Below are 15,441 nucleotides of genomic sequence, written 5' to 3' on the forward strand. Positions count from 1 at the left end.
TCTTTCCACTACTGTACAGTGATCCCTTGCAGCTGGATGCCCTTATGCAAGTTACTTAGCCTCCTTTTGCTTCTGTTTCTTTATCTTAAAAAAAACAAAACCTATTCTATAGGATTATTGTGAGAATTACACAAGTAAATATGTGTAAAGGGATGAGGAAGTTGTTTGGCACATGCTAAGTGCTTAATAAACATCGGTTGATATGATGATAATTTTCTAATTCATACCACTTCCTGTTTCATCCTCAGGTTATTAAACCCGAATCTTGTGTACCATGTGGAAAGCGAATAAAATTTGGCAAGCTGTCTCTGAAGTGTCGAGACTGTCGTGTGGTCTCTCATCCAGAATGTCGGGACCGCTGTCCCCTTCCCTGCATTCCTACCCTGATAGGGACACCTGTCAAGATCGGAGAAGTATGTATGACCTGTGGGAGCCATCACTGTGTTATGGCTTCTTTAGCTTTTAAAAGCTTAAGGTCATTTTTTTCAAAAATTAATGATGCCACATATATTTTTTCCCACAAATAATGAATAGAAATTATAAAATGTTAACCTGCAGCAGAATCCTGTTTGGGTTTGTCTGTCTGTTTAGTAACCTTTCTAAACCAAATTCCTCTTCCTTTTCCTCCCCTCCCTTCCCCTTTCTCTCTCCCTCCCTTTCCTTGTTTTCATCCTTTTTTCCTTCTCCCTTCCCTCCCCACCTTCCTTTCCTCCTCCTCCTCCTTCCCCTCCCCATCCCATCCAATTTTGTAAAATTTCAAACTTATACAAAAGTAGAGAGATTAGTATAACTAACACTAGCTCTTATCACTCAACTTCCACGATCACTGATTCGTGTCCAGTCTTGATTTATTAATACCCCCATCTCCTCCTCACCCTGTTCAGTGAATTATTTTGAAGCAAATCCCAGCCATCATGTAATTTCATCTTTGAATATTCTTTCTCTTATGTTAGAGATATTCCATACTATGCTCTTAAGATTAGATTATTTATAAAGTTTGATTAAGAAATTATTGTTATAAGCAACATTAGCAAGAATCAAAACAAAATGGCTATGCTGCTGCCCAGCCTCCAGCAAATCAAAGGTTACTTTTCTTTAGAGTTCTTATCCATGCATGTAATTTTTTACAAATTTTCTGTATTCTAATATAGAACCATGGAGTTCTCTCCTACAGATAGGTTTGTGTCATGATCAACTGTGAGTTAGTTGTGTTAAATAATTTTTCTTACTAAGAATAATTACAGTATAGAAAAGGTTTTCTTTTTTAGAGTAATAAATTAGTTTATATTATACTCCATACCTGTGATCTCATTATTGCTTTCTTTCTGATGTCCTTGACTATAAGAGGAGCAGGGACAGAGTTGTAGCTAGTGGTCTTTTATTACTTGTTCATGCAAGAGTGTGGTATATGTGACCATAAATCAGTCCTGGTGTGGAGGTAGGAAAATAATTGAGTCTTTGTTTTAATACATGCTTTGGGAAGAGGAATTTAAAAGTAAACATGATGTCCCAGCCTGAATATTAGTCTGGGGATGGCTCTTTCCATTGGTCTTCATCTGCTGGTCTAAGTGGTGTAAATACTAATTTTAAACTCGCCTTTTTCAGGGAATGTTGGCAGATTATGTGTCCCAGACTTCTCCAATGATCCCTTCAATTGTTGTCCACTGTGTAAATGAGATTGAGCAGAGAGGGCTGACCGAGGTAAGAGTCCACCCTTGGAGAGGGTGAATTTGTTACTTGTGTCAGTAATTAAGAGGTTTTTAACTGAAAGTGTCATCTTGATAATAGACAGGCCTGTATCGGATCTCAGGCTGTGACCGGACAGTAAAAGAGCTGAAAGAGAAATTCCTCAGAGTGAAAACTGTACCCCTCCTCAGCAAAGTGGATGATATCCATGCTATCTGTAGCCTCCTGAAAGACTTCCTTCGAAACCTCAAAGAACCCCTTCTGACCTTTCGGCTAAACAAGACCTTTATGGAAGCAGCAGGTAAGAGCAGATCTTAATACTTAAATGTGGGACTTCCCTGGTAGTCCCGTGGTTAAGATTCCGCACTCCCAATGCAGGGGGCCTGGGTTCGATCCCTGGTCAGGGAACTAGATCCCACATGCTGCAACTGAAAGATTCCGCGTGCCGCAACAAAGATCCTGCACCCAGCAGCCGCAGCTAAGACCCGGTGCAGCCAAATAAATTTAAAAAAAACAAACAAAAAAAACCCTTAAATGTGAGTCCCACGGGGGCAGGAATTTTTGACTTTTCTGTTTCCTGTTTTGTCCCCTGCCTGGTACAGTGCCTGAAACATAGCAGATGCTCAAATACTTTGATGGATGAATAACTATATCCATGTTCCCTTTGCCTATCTCCTCTTCCTGTCTAAACTGTATAGGGTCCTAACAGGTTTTTTTGTTGTTGCTTTGTGTTGTTTTTTTGGTCAAGTTTTAGGTTGTCCTTTTGAACTTGGAGCCATCTTTGATTTTTTTACCTCATGCCCAACATCTAATCCATTGGCAAATCATGTCAACAAAGGCCCTGTAAATATATCTTAAATTTAAAATGTGTCACTCCTATTATTATCTTGACCTCTCTTACCCTGGAGTGATGTAAGAACCTACTGGTTTTCCTGTTTCTACTCTTGCCCTCTACAGTATAATCTTCACACAGAAGCTAGAGTGGTCCTTTTAAAATTTAAGTTAGGTAATGGCCCTTCTGTCCTCAGTATTCTCCAAAGTCTTCCCAAAAGTCTCAGAATAAAATCCACAGTCCTTAACAGGCCCCAAAGACCCCACATGATTTGGGTCCTGGCAACAACATTTCTTTCAACACCCTTCCCCTCCTTTCTTCTTTTCTAGTTACACTGGAATTCTTGCAGTTCTTAGAACGTAACCAAGCTTACTCCCATCGAGGCCATCATGTTTGTTGTCTCAGCCTGGAGTGATTTGCATGATTTGCTCCTTTATTTCCTTTCGGGTTTCTTTTTGGATAGCTTGTCCTCAGAAACACCTTTCCTGACCACCTTGTCAGAAAGAACAGCTACCATTACTTTCTAGTTTCTTGCCTGCCTTACTATTTATTATATGTATCACTGCCTGATAGGTATTTGCTTTTTGACTGACTCCTCTGGTAGCATGAGGCAAGGTCTTTTGTTTAGTTCTGCTTGATCCTGAGCACTTAGAACAGTGCCTGGCACATAGTAGGCTCTTAACATGTTTTGTGAACAAATACCTTCTTAATAATTGTAGTCACTGCACTTATATGTCTGCATTCCTGGAAACATGAGTTTCCAGCTGCTTTCCCTAACTGCAAGAGCTGGTTTTGTAAGAGTTCTGATTTCTAATATTGAGCAGTTGGCCAGTATCCTGCTTGTTAATGAAACTAGAGTCTGATGCAGTCATGAACTTAATCAGAAGTTTCAGAAGCTTACTGTATAGATGAGACTTTGTGATCAATATCTTGGAAGCCCGCTGTCAAAGGAAAGAAGTCTAGGCCTCTTGGTACTTTCTTTTCATTTATAGAAATCACAGATGAGGACAACAGCATAGCTGCCATGTACCAGGCTGTTGGTGAGCTGCCCCAGGCCAACAGAGACACATTAGCTTTCCTCATGATTCACTTGCAGAGGTGAGTAGAGCAGAAATTTGTCTCTGGGAGTCAGGGAATTTTGCCAAGGGGAAGAGAATGGGGTTGGGTGTTAGGAAGGGAATGTGAGGGGTGAATTGTTTTCCTATAGATCTTATATTTTGGTCTGCTTTTAAGCAGAGGGACAAGTCTTCTAATTTAATGCTCTTTTACTTAGAGTGGCTCAGAGCCCAAGCACTAAAATGGATGTTGCAAATCTGGCTAAAGTCTTTGCCCCTACAATAGTTGCCCATGCTGTGCCCAATCCAGATCCAGTGATAATGTTACAGGACATCAAGCGTCAACCCAAGGTAAGCAAGCATGTATGTCTATATACATGAACTTGTGTAACATAACAGGAGAGAATGGTGAGAGGTAAAAGCCCTGAGCATTGGAAGTTTGCTAACATATTTGGTGGCATTTAGGTGGTAGAGCGCCTGCTTTCACTACCCCTGGAATACTGGAGTCAGTTCATGATGGTGGAACAAGAGAACATTGACCCCATGCATGTCATCGAAAACTCAAATGCCTTTTCAACACCACAGACCCCAGATGTTAAAGGTAAGGTAAGGCCTAAGGTGTGCTTTTTAAAGGGCCTGACTCCCTCTCTGGTTTTTGGTCGGGTGCCCTCTCCTTGCCTTTGCTAGAGCTGTTTGAAATGTATATTCTTCAATAAAATTAAAATAATTTTGAGAATTCTAACATTAAAGAAAAATTTGTACAGTTCCATCCTAATTTTTTTTTCACTTTTCCATATTCTCCTTCTTTCTTTACCCATATAGATATTTTTAAAAAATATAGATAGAATAATTTAGATATAATTATTTCTTATTTTACTTAGCATTTTGTGAGAACTTTCTCTGTTACTGTATGATCTTATTTATCATTTTTATGGTTGTAAACTAGAATTTGCTTAAATATTCTATTAGGTATTGATGTTGTTTTTCAACTTTTCATAATTACATATAGTGATGCCATCAACATTATATGTATATACCATTTTTTTTTTTCCCTAATGATAAATTCCCAGGAGTGGGAATTACTGAATTAAAGGTTTTAAACATTTTTATTTCTTGGTATGTTTTACCAACTTGATTTCTTTCTTTCTTTTTTTAATATAGATTTTTAAAATTTATTTATTTATGTGTTTAACTTATGACTGCGTTGGGTCTTTGTTGCTGCGCGCAGGCTTTCTTTAGTTGTGGCAAGTGTGGGCTACTCTTCGTTGCGGTGCATGGGCTTCTCATTGCGATGGGTTTTCTTGTTGGGGAGCACGGGCTCTAGGCGCATGGGCTTCAGTAGTTGTGGTGCACAGGCTTCAGTAGTTGTGGCTCGCGGGCTCTAGAGCGCAGGCTCAGTAGTTGTGGTGCACGGGCTTGGTTGCTCCGCGGTATGTGGGATCTTCCCGAACCAGGGCTCGAACCCGTGTCCCCTGCGTTGGCAGGTGGATTCTTAACCACCGTGCCACCAGGGAAGCCCCAACTTGATTTTTTAAAGGCTTTTGCCAGTTTGTACTGCCACCAAAAATATATGAGGCTGGTTTCATTCCAACTTCACTGGCTTCGGAGACCTGTTCTTTCATTATTGCAAGTTCCTTTTTAAGGGAGCATATTGTTTTTTCTAGTATAGGGAAAAATCAAATAGATGTTAGATTTGTGAAGTTTGGAGTTTGAGAATGGCTTAATTCAGAAAATGAATGTGAGAATGGCTTAACTCAGAAAATGAATGTCAGCTACTCATTGAGCAGTTGCCTGCATAGTTCAAAAAATATACTGGTGTGTTATAAAATGATGACAAAAATGACCTCTGGGACTTTGCTAGGTCTCTAACCTTAGCTCTTAAGTGTTTCACAGGATATTCAGCTTAATACTGGCTGCCTGCAAGAGTGCTTTCTTTTTTCCCTTCCTTTAAAACTATGTCTTACCTTTGATTGAAGTGAGTTTACTGGGGCCTTTGACCACTCCTGAGCATCAGCTCCTCAAGACTCCTTCATCCAGCTCCCTGTCAAAGAGAGTCCGCTCCACCTTCACCAAGAACACTCCCAGGTATGCAAAATTGGTCTGCTCAGGAAATAAACAATGACCGCTTCCTTAGACTTCCTTCCCATCATGCTGAAGCTTACTGAAAGAAAAATTGAATTAGATCTTAGCTAGCAGCTCGACTCTAAAAGCCTCTTTTTAAAAAGGGTCTGAAGGTCTTTACTGTTTCCTCTCCCTCATCTCAGGTGACAAATAATAGCTTACAGAGTAGTTGTTGAGGGTTTCCTACTTTAATTGATTATGTCAAATAATGTTATAGTTGTTTATTTATCATTTTTTATAGAATACTTTTCCAGTTCATTCTCTTTTTCTTTAGATTTGGAAGCAAAAGCAAGTCTGCCACCAACCTAGGACGACAAGGCAACTTTTTTGCTTCTCCAATGCTCAAGTGAAGTCACGTCTCCTGTTACTTGCCAGCGTTTACTGACTGCAAGGAAGGGCGCACCTGTACTCTCTGCTCTGCAGCCTCCTGTACTCATTACTACTTTTAGCATTCTCCAGGCTTTTAATCAAGTTTAATTGTGCATGGGGGCTTTATGAAAACTATATATATCTCCTTCTCCTCCTCAAGTAGTGTAATATCAACACCTTGTGCTGTCATTGGGAGCTTTTAGATGGGAGATCTTTACGGGGTAGAAGTGGGGTATGAAATTCGTTGTGATTCTTTTGGGGGCTGGGGGTACGTCCCTTTGGCTTAAAGCCAAATTCTCTCATGTGATGACCTTTCTCTGGTGTAATTTCCATGAGACTGGTAGAAGCCCTACCTCTTTGGTAAGACTGACTTGTCTCAGGGTGGGGAGTGGGAGGGCAGGGTAAAGAAAGGTTTTGACAGAAGATTTAGGATGGTTCCTTCGAGTACTTGGAAATTGCCCTTCCCCCATTATGAACTGAGCTATAACACGGAGCCTTCATAGAAATGGGGTACGGTGAGGACTGAATTAATAATGGGAGTGTGCTTAGCTTTAATTTGGATTGATTAGGTTTAATAGTGTTAAGTGGTACAACCTTGTAAAAGTGATACTGCAATTTATATTTATTTCTAATGGGCCTCTGGCTGGACTTTGGGTTTGGTTGGGCTCAAAGCCAGTTTGTTCTTAAGTTGAATTCATTCTGATGCTTGACACCTCCCACCCCCTTGTCCATTTAGAAGCCCTGCTTCTAAAGGTCAGTGTACCATCTATTTGGTACCCAACTAACAATTAAGAGTAGGCTATAAGGGAGGATTGTCAATATTTTGAGTGGCAAGAAAAGCCACAGTTATTTTGTCTTTGCACTTTGGATACTGAAATCTTCCTGTGTAACATAGCTACATCTAGATAAATATGAGCTTTTTCTTCTATTAAAATTATTTCCAATGTCTATCAAAATGCTTTCTTTTAGAGAATGTTTCTGACCCATAGTGGCCTGTAAAACATGTATTTGGAATAATATTTGGAAAAAAGTAAATAGTTTTTTCAAAATGAATGTGAGGTTGGTTTTCTTGCCCTGGAAGGTAACCTTAAATTCCTTTTTTTTAGGAAATATTTTTCCTCAAAGTGTCCTGAGTCTATCATTCATTTCTCCCCTCCCCCATCACCACCTTCTCCCAACTTCACCACCACAAGGAGTTTGTTTCTTCGTTTCAGTCTCTTTCATTGTCCAAATTGAAGTCCTAGATTTTTCCTCTTACCCTCTTGTTTGAAGAAACGACTTTAAACAAAAAACAAACTTTTTAAACAAGTCTTTAGGGACCAGAATGGTGCAGAAAAACAACCACAACAGCAACAACCCAAACGATTCTGTCTGGCTCACTGCCTGGAACATCCTTCACTGCTGGAAGTGACTCCGGAGTGAGCTGGGATGATTAACTGAGGGCACCTGCACTTGGAACTCTGAAGCTGGTGAACAGAATGTATCTGAGATTGAACGTAAACAGCGGCAGGCTTAATAGAGGAGAGAGGAGGCAACCTACTGGCTTTTTTCCCAGGAGGTGGCAGCTCTCGCAGCAGGGCCCATCTGCCTCAGCAAATTGACGGAAGATGGGTCCTGTCTCCCCTTACCCCCCTTTACACACACACACACAGGCCTGTTATGTTTTGTTGTTTTTTTTTTTTTTTTTAATACTTTATTTATTTATTTTTATTTATTTATTTATGACTGTGTTGGGTCTCTTAGTTTTCATGTGAGGGCTTTCTCTAGTTGCGGCAAGTGGGGGCCACTCTTCATCGCGGTGCGGGGGCCGCTCTTCATCGCGGTGCGCGGGCCTTTCACTATCGCGGCCCCTCCCGTTGCGGGGCACAGGCTCCAGACGCGCAGGCTCAGTAGTTGTGGCTCACGGGCCCAGTTGCTCCGTGGCATGTGGGATCTTCCCAGACCAGGGCTCGAACCCATGTCCCCTGCATTGGCAGGCAGACTCTCAGCCACTGCGCCACCAGGGAAGCCCTGTTTTGTTGTTTTTTTAAACTTTGTTCTAGATGCCATCTCCTTTCTTATGTCTCTGCAAGCCTAGTGCTGGCCTGGCTCCACATTTGCTGTTCTGTGGTATCTCCCCAAGGTGCATTTTAAGTCACTAATGTAGAGGAAGTAAATGGATTGTATAATGTGAGTGAAGGCAAGATGACGCTATGCAGGAACTGATGGCCCATTAACGAAAAAGGAAATGGTCCTGTGTGTCAAATGTTGGCAGCCAGTTGCTCAGTTTTTGGGCTAGGCCAAGAGACCTTAGCCATGAAAATAATTCTGATATCGGCAGAGGGAAATACGTACCAACCTTCAACTTCTTTAACAGTACTTCATGTGGAACAGCTTGAATTTCGAGGGCTTTCTTAATTAAATTGTGCTCCCTTGATGTGAGATCTATGGAAGGGGCTTTGGAGTGGGTGTCACCCCACCTCCTGCTCCTAACCATTTCTGATGCTTCCTCTTCCTCTGTCTTTAATGCAGTTTAGCTTTATTACCCCACTTGCTAATAGCTGGAATATTCACATCTTTAAATCCATTCACCTCCATCAATCTATGTAAGTCTTCCTAAGTTTGATGCTTATTTAACTGGGCAAGCATTACATGGTTTGATTTAGCAGCAACAATTTGTGTTTATTATTGGTATTTAACGATTTTTTTCTTAAGAAGGTGAATTCTTTGCTTGCAAAAATAGAGGGCAAGAAGGCATCATGTGTTCCCATCAGAGGACTACAAGGATACTCAATTGACTTACCATGGGGAAAAAAGTCAGTTTTGGCTGTGAACTGACGCTGTGGCATTGAAAGGGGTCTTGAGTTCCTAAATTCATGCTTAAGTTATCAGGCAGCACAAAGTGACAAGGAGTGCTGTGTGAGTGCAGTGAGCAGAGATCCCAGGCTTGCTGTTTTTGTTTTATAGGGCTTCTCTGCCCACCTCATGCTTCAGGTAGGTAGACAGACGTACACACACGCATATACGTATGGTATATGGTTTCCTATTGGAAAGCGTTTCGGAGACCAACTGCTGTGCCAGGAATACTGACCAGTTTGCTTAATCATGCATCACCTTTTCTTAGATTCTCAGCAGGAGCGGGGAAGGGAGCTGCTGTGGTGTCCAGATCTGAGAAGCAAGGGTGGCAGGCACAGAGTTCAGTGTTCAAGTCGGCACAGCTCACACAGTAGGTTCTCGATCAATGTGCTTTGATGGTAATCTCAGTTGTGACTCAGGCTTCAGCCACTGGTGCGAAAAGCTTTTAAGCATGCAGAGTCAGGGCATGTTAGTCATTGTGCTTTTAGTATAAACGGGGTTTGGAGAGTGGCCACTTAACCTAAGAATTTAGTAATTTAAAAAAAGCTGCTCCCTGTAGCTGGTATATTTTGTAAATAAGTGAAGGTCCCAGGCCAAGAGGTCCTTAACTCGTGTAATTTATTAGACTCTCGTTTTCAGAGTCTGTATTTGTTGATGGTTTCTGTTCACGAAGTCAGGCTGAAGACAGCTTGACGTCACCAAGAATAACCTTGCAGTGTGTGGGAGCCTTGTCCTCTGCAGTCGTGTGGGATGGGAAAGGAGGCCACTTTTCAGGGACACAGAGTTGGAAGCAGGAATTTTTTCCTCTTGTATACCTTCTCCCTCTGTAACTTGCCAGGCTTCATTTAGTTGCACTGTTTTTATACAGCATTACTCTCGCATCTCACATGGCTGGACACCATCTGTGTGTTAGGCTTAGACACATGTAAATGGATATGTAGACTTCTCATAAAGCACTTGCCAGTTAATATCTTCTCTGGTCATCAATGAAGATGGAATTAAGAACTGATTCCCCACAAAGCCTCTAGGAAATATAATATGGTGATTTACAGTATACTGGTTGGTTCCATTTATCATCTTATTTGACCTCGGCACACCCATGTGTGGTGGGCGGGATAGGTGATATGATCCCAATTGATGAAAAATTCAGAGAGGTCATTTGGCTCAAATTCTCATAAACTATAGTTTAGTTGGGATTAGAACCTGGAGGTTACAGCTCCTGCTCTGGAGGTCAGCTGTGGTGCTTGCTACTTCAGACTTCCTCAGCTTTGTGGGGCCTGTTAATATATTATTAGGTATGTAAATAATTCCACGCAGGGCTGTATGTGGATGTGCCTATGTGCTCTCAACAGATGACCCAGAAAGAGCAGGAAGGCCCAGGCTGCTGGGAAAAGCAGTGGGATAGGAGAATGTCTTAACGTTGGGTTGTTGTCTGGTAGGATGGAGGACCTGGGCTTGGTGGCCCGGGGCTGAGCTCTGTGTGGAAGGAGGAGGATGAGCTGGTGGAGGAGGAGCTTGAGGTTGCTCCTGGTGGGAGTCTGTTTTGTCAGACCACCCATGAGCGTTTTGTGTGCTCTGAAGCTTAGAGCCAAGAACAGGCAAGTCTCTGAGCGAAAGCCATCAGCCTGCTTTGAGAGACGTGTCAGCGGATTAGCTTATTGGCTTTCCCCCTGAGTGGCATTCGCTCTCACCCCGTCTCATGTTCACCATCTGGCTTTGAGTAAGAAGTCTTCAAGTGATCTCTCTTCAGCAGCCCGCTCTGTGCCAGGGCTTTCTGAGGGCTGTTCAGCTTTCTCTCTCATCAACCCCAGGGCCCAGTGCTCTCTGAGAAGAGGAAGCCCGTCTGTTGTGTCCACATGTACACACACCTGGGATCCAAACAATACTTGAGACCTCAGAGAAAAAATCAGTTCAAAGGAGAATGAGTGTGTGGTTAGTGGCCTAAAGTCTTGTCAGAACTAACAAGTGGATCTGTCCTTAGGTGAGTTTTAAAAATGGAGTCGTTCTTGCTACAGAGAAAGCTCTTTCTGCCTGTGAGATGATACCAGTTGTCCAGATTTTAGTAGAGTGAACACTATAAAGGGGCTGGGATTTTTCTTCTTTATTGGAAAGCAAAGCCTGTGGGTGGAGGTGCCTAACTGAACCCCCTCCTCTCCTCCCAGGGAGCTGGCTGCTCTCTCCTCCTAGGTTAATATACATCGACTGGGGCTAAATGCCTGATGCTTCTGGACAGAGTCCAGCCCCTCACAGAGCAGCCGCACTGTGGAGATACAGCTGCTGGCATTAAAGGGCTAAGCCCTTTCCAGCTGCTTTGCTTTAATGGGAACTGCCTGCAGTCGGCAGCTTAACGGTGCTGTCTTAGCCCGATTAGGAGGAAATAACTAATCTCGGCATCGTCTCAGGGCACTGGCCTGGAGGCTTAGGGGAAGGTAACCCGGTAGGGTGGGAAGTGGTTGGATAAATGGTGTTGGAGTGCTAGGTGATGATATAAAAAATGGCGGTCCCGGCTTTGGCAGGGTTTGTGTTTTGTTTTGCCTCTGTGAGGAAAGTGGGGTTCTCTTCAGTGGACTCCCTGGCGCTGAAGGAGAAGAGATGGCCGCTGTGAGGGGCAGCCTGGGTATTCAAAAGCCGGAATAGCAACAGATGCGCAGAGGAGTTGAGAGCGTACAAGGGCAATGGTGTCCATCCCCTTTAGAGGAAGAAGACTTGAGACCCTCCAATGTGGTCCCCCCTTGGGCCTTCCATTCCCAAATCTGACTTAGCCAAGATTTGAAGGAGAAATGATCATTTCCTTGATTGTAAAATGCACTTAAAAATACAATTTAATATCTGAGTATTGAGATGACTTACAATCAGTGGCATATAATGCAGTGCTTTTCTTTCTTAGTGGCTTGTACAATAGCGGTGCATCTTATTATCAACATTATTTGGGTTGGAAATGTTAGCTGTTCTTGGGAGGTAGGCTGTTGGCTAGACCAGATGTGGAGGTGAGGGAAGCTGCTACTTAGCTGTGATCAGAGAAAGATTAAAATGGGGAGTTTCCCCAGGTCTGAGGGAAGCTACAGTGTAGGAAAAGCAAGGCTCAACCCCAGGACGCTTGGCATGAAGAAGCAGACAAGTAATTTGTAGGAGAGGATCAAAATCTGTCCCAATCATGACCCCCAGAGCCCTCACGTGTGACCCCTGAATTGAGGCAAAAGAAGCCATTGTGAATCAGTGAGGCTATGACCCAAATAATAGCACCTTCTGGTGGAGTTCTGAAATCACAGTATAGTACTGAAACATTCAGGGTTCTTTAACACAGAGGTGTTAGATAATCTGTGCAAACCTTTGGCTCACCAAATCCAGAATACCAGAGGTCTTTCCTCACTAGAAACTGGAAGGCCATGGTAGGGCACCAACAAAAAAGGGGACAGATGGTCAAGTTAAGGAACCTGTTGCCTGGAGATGAGATTAAAAATACAATTTTGCTTAAGAAAGTCTTCCTGCTTGGGTAGAGAGAGGTGTTCAAATAACTATGAAGTGATGTGTTCAGTGCCAGGACGGAGGTGGGTGCAGGGTGCTGTGGGAACTCAGAGGAGGAAGGAGCTGGAGGCTTCAGAGAGCCTCAGCGGTGATGACATCAAAGCGGGGTCTCAGCATGAACCGGGCAGCTCGAGAGGCCCGGAAGCACAATCGGGGCTGGGGAAGCACCTCTAGGCTGGTGCTCCATAACCGGCCACTGTCCTGGACTGCTGTCCTGGTCTCTCCTCTGACCTGGGGCTGGGCCCTGGCCTGGCTGGGCCTTGTTCCATCTGCCCACGGGGGTGCAGGGCGAGTTATTGGTCCCTGCCTCTGTCTCTGGCCTCCTCCACCCCCAGCTCTGAGAAAAACTGCCCCTTTATCTGACATAGAGCTCTGAAAAATTTTCATCCTCCCCTTTTCTGCCCATTAACTGCAGCCTATTAATTAGAGTCTTTGGGCTCCCCACTTTCATAAACCCCCTTCACTTACCGTGCCTCCCTTTTGCAGCTTTTACTAAATATGTGACTGCTCCTCAGTGTAGCTGCTCCCCCCCTGAGAAGTGATTACGTGTCTGTGCAGACCCCCTTCCCCAGCTGCCCAAGTGGTGACCGCTTGGCCGGATGCTTCATCTTGATTAGCCCTGACTTCTCCCCTCCCCCCGTCCCTCCTCCTCTCTCTCTCCTTTACTCAAGCTAAGCCTAGGGTATGGGGAGGAAGTAATCCCTTCTTTAGTAATAGCCTGGCCATGTTAAAAACTGCAGGAGAAACAGCTGAGCGCATTGGCAGAGGGCATGGCAATCTACCATGATGATGGTGAAAACCACCACTGATAGAGAGCTGTGTGTCAGGCGCAGTGCTGAACGCACGCGCCCCATAAGGTTCTTCCAGATGCTTATGAACAGACCCTGTTTTCCAGATGAGGAAAGTGAGGCTCAGGATCCTGAAGTGACTTGCTTAAGTTCATGCAGCTGTAAGTGCCTGAGCCTGTATTTAAACTCTTTCAACCCTCTCAACCCCTATTCTATCTTTACGTGGTCTTTTTTAAAAAAAACCTTGGTGCACAGAATTCCTTCAGGTCAAAGTGATTTTCTCTGGAAAGTGAAAGTCTCCGGATCGTCATCATGCTCCTCTTCTCCTCTCAGTCCATGGAGCCCGAATGTGTCCCGGAGCCTGGCCCCTCCGTGGAGCCGCCTCCACTGTGCAGCGTGGTCCCAGATTAGACCTGTCCTCTTTACACCCGGAGGAGGCAGTGGCGGGGGGGGGAGCGGAGAGGGGCTTCCTGCCAGCCAATGGGGATGCGACAGCCATGGATGGCTCTGTGCGCCCATCATCTGCTCCTGCTAAGACAATCATCAACATAAAAGGCTAATTGTATTAATCACCAAGGCGCCCGCCCCGGGCCCCCCTCCCTTTCGGGAGAATTATGAATTGCAATTGCAGATGGCTCCGCTGATTGAAGGCAGCGCTCAGTGGGGAGAAGGGCCAGATCAGATTACACACCATTAATTAAAAACTTCCCCTGACAAAAGGGAGGAAGGGAGCGCACACCAAGGGTCGGCCTGGTTGGGTCTCTGCCCTCCCCAGGCTCCCGCCCCCCATCCAGGCTCAGGGGTTGTGCCTGTGAAGCGAAGCCCCTGGCTGGCACCGCTGAGATCTGCCCCCGCCCCCCCCCCCCCCCCACCGAAAGCCAACCCTTCCCACATCCAAGCAGATGGCCGGCTGTCCTATTAAAGGGCTCCAGAGAAGGAGAAGCTAACCTTTGGTTACTATTCCTGTGTCTAACTTTGGATCCTCTTCAGATTCTAACCTAATTCCTCACCTCTCATGAAGCTTGTCTCCTCTTGCTCTAGTCTGTTATGACAGAAAACAGCTTTAAAGAACTACTTGTGAAAATAGCCCCCAGCTTTCTCTTCAGGCAATCACCCTTACCCTCTTGTCCCGGAAGTCCCTGGGACAGAGGTTGCCCAGTCTCCTCTGGTGTAGGGGCGGAGGTTCAAGTGTGGCTGTGCACCCTCTTCGCAGCTCCCCTGACCTGCGAGCATAGGCTTCTCAGCTTCTGTCATCTTGGCTCATTTAGAGCTATGACTCCTGAGTTCTCCTCTTGATCAATTACCACCTCCCCTCCCCAGCCGCCAGCCTCATTCATTCATTCATCAAACTTTTATTGAGTACCCACTGCGTGCTTGGCTCTGGGGATGTGGAGATGATTTGTCTAGGAGCTTTAAAGCCTACTGTGGGAGCTCCACCCCCCTGACCTCTTCAACCTCCTAGTTCCTGCTTCCTTCCTTCCTCTGGCTGCAGTTTGTATAAGCCCCCCTGGAGCTCTATTCTGGAAAATTCTAAGCTGGGAGCTGGGGAGACCTTGGGGGGCTGTGGTACCGAGCTGGGTGACCTTTAGCAAGTCAATCACACACACACACGCGTGCGCGTGCGTGCACAGCTGTCCCTGCTCATAAAAGGGCACAGGAAGCCCTGGGCTCTGAGAGATCATGAAGATGGATGAGTGGGGCCCAGCTTGGAGAGATGTGAGTAGTACTCTGCACTGACGATATTACAGAACACGGCTGCTGTGGCCACGAGCATTTAGGACTCAGCTACTGCACTGTCACAGGCTGGGCCCTGTCCTTGGGAGACTTTGGCAGCCCCTCCCCTATCTCCAGCCCCTTTGGAGGCATTGTGGAAAAGGAACTATCTCTTTTTGTGCATTTGGCTGCTCTATCGCAGGGTACCATAGTGACGGGCACGATAGAGATGAGAAGAACTGACTTTTATTGGCTTGCCTCTTCATTCCAGGGTCCCTCCCCAGCTTGACACCTGTTCCCCCAATCACCCCCCACACACACTCACAAAGCTCCCAGGTCAGTAGGCCCAGGAGAGAAGAAGGCAGGGCCCTTGGTAAGTAAAGCAGATGAAAAGAAAAGCCTACTCTCTTTTCCCTCCCTCTCAGTCATCTCCCTCTCCCTTCCTGCCTCCTTCCTCCCATTACCAACAGCAATTATATTCAAGCCCAATAATTACAGTAACAGCAACAATAATCAT

At 44.8% G+C, this 15,441-nt stretch overlaps 1 protein-coding gene across 7 annotated transcripts in view; it reads left to right on the plus strand.

Annotated features, from left to right (window-relative positions):
* RACGAP1 (Rac GTPase activating protein 1) overlaps positions 1-7,116 on the plus strand; it is a 32,940-nt gene extending 25,824 nt beyond the window's left edge. For all 7 annotated transcript variants that reach the window (XM_007179335.3, XM_057557427.1, XM_007179334.3 and 4 more), the window contains 8 exons: positions 249-413; positions 1,606-1,701; positions 1,789-1,987; positions 3,511-3,616; positions 3,792-3,924; positions 4,039-4,174; positions 5,550-5,658; positions 5,969-7,116. In XM_007179335.3, the coding sequence (XP_007179397.2) occupies positions 249-413; positions 1,606-1,701; positions 1,789-1,987; positions 3,511-3,616; positions 3,792-3,924; positions 4,039-4,174; positions 5,550-5,658; positions 5,969-6,044 (1,020 nt within the window). In that variant the 3' untranslated portion in view covers positions 6,045-7,116. The remainder of the gene's footprint in view (positions 1-248; positions 414-1,605; positions 1,702-1,788; positions 1,988-3,510; positions 3,617-3,791; positions 3,925-4,038; positions 4,175-5,549; positions 5,659-5,968) is intronic.
* Positions 7,117-15,441: the final 8,325 nt, after the last annotated feature.

Source organism: Balaenoptera acutorostrata, chromosome 11 (genome assembly GCF_949987535.1).
Source record: "Balaenoptera acutorostrata chromosome 11, mBalAcu1.1, whole genome shotgun sequence".
In the NCBI taxonomy this organism is placed as follows: domain Eukaryota; kingdom Metazoa; phylum Chordata; class Mammalia; order Artiodactyla; family Balaenopteridae; genus Balaenoptera; species Balaenoptera acutorostrata.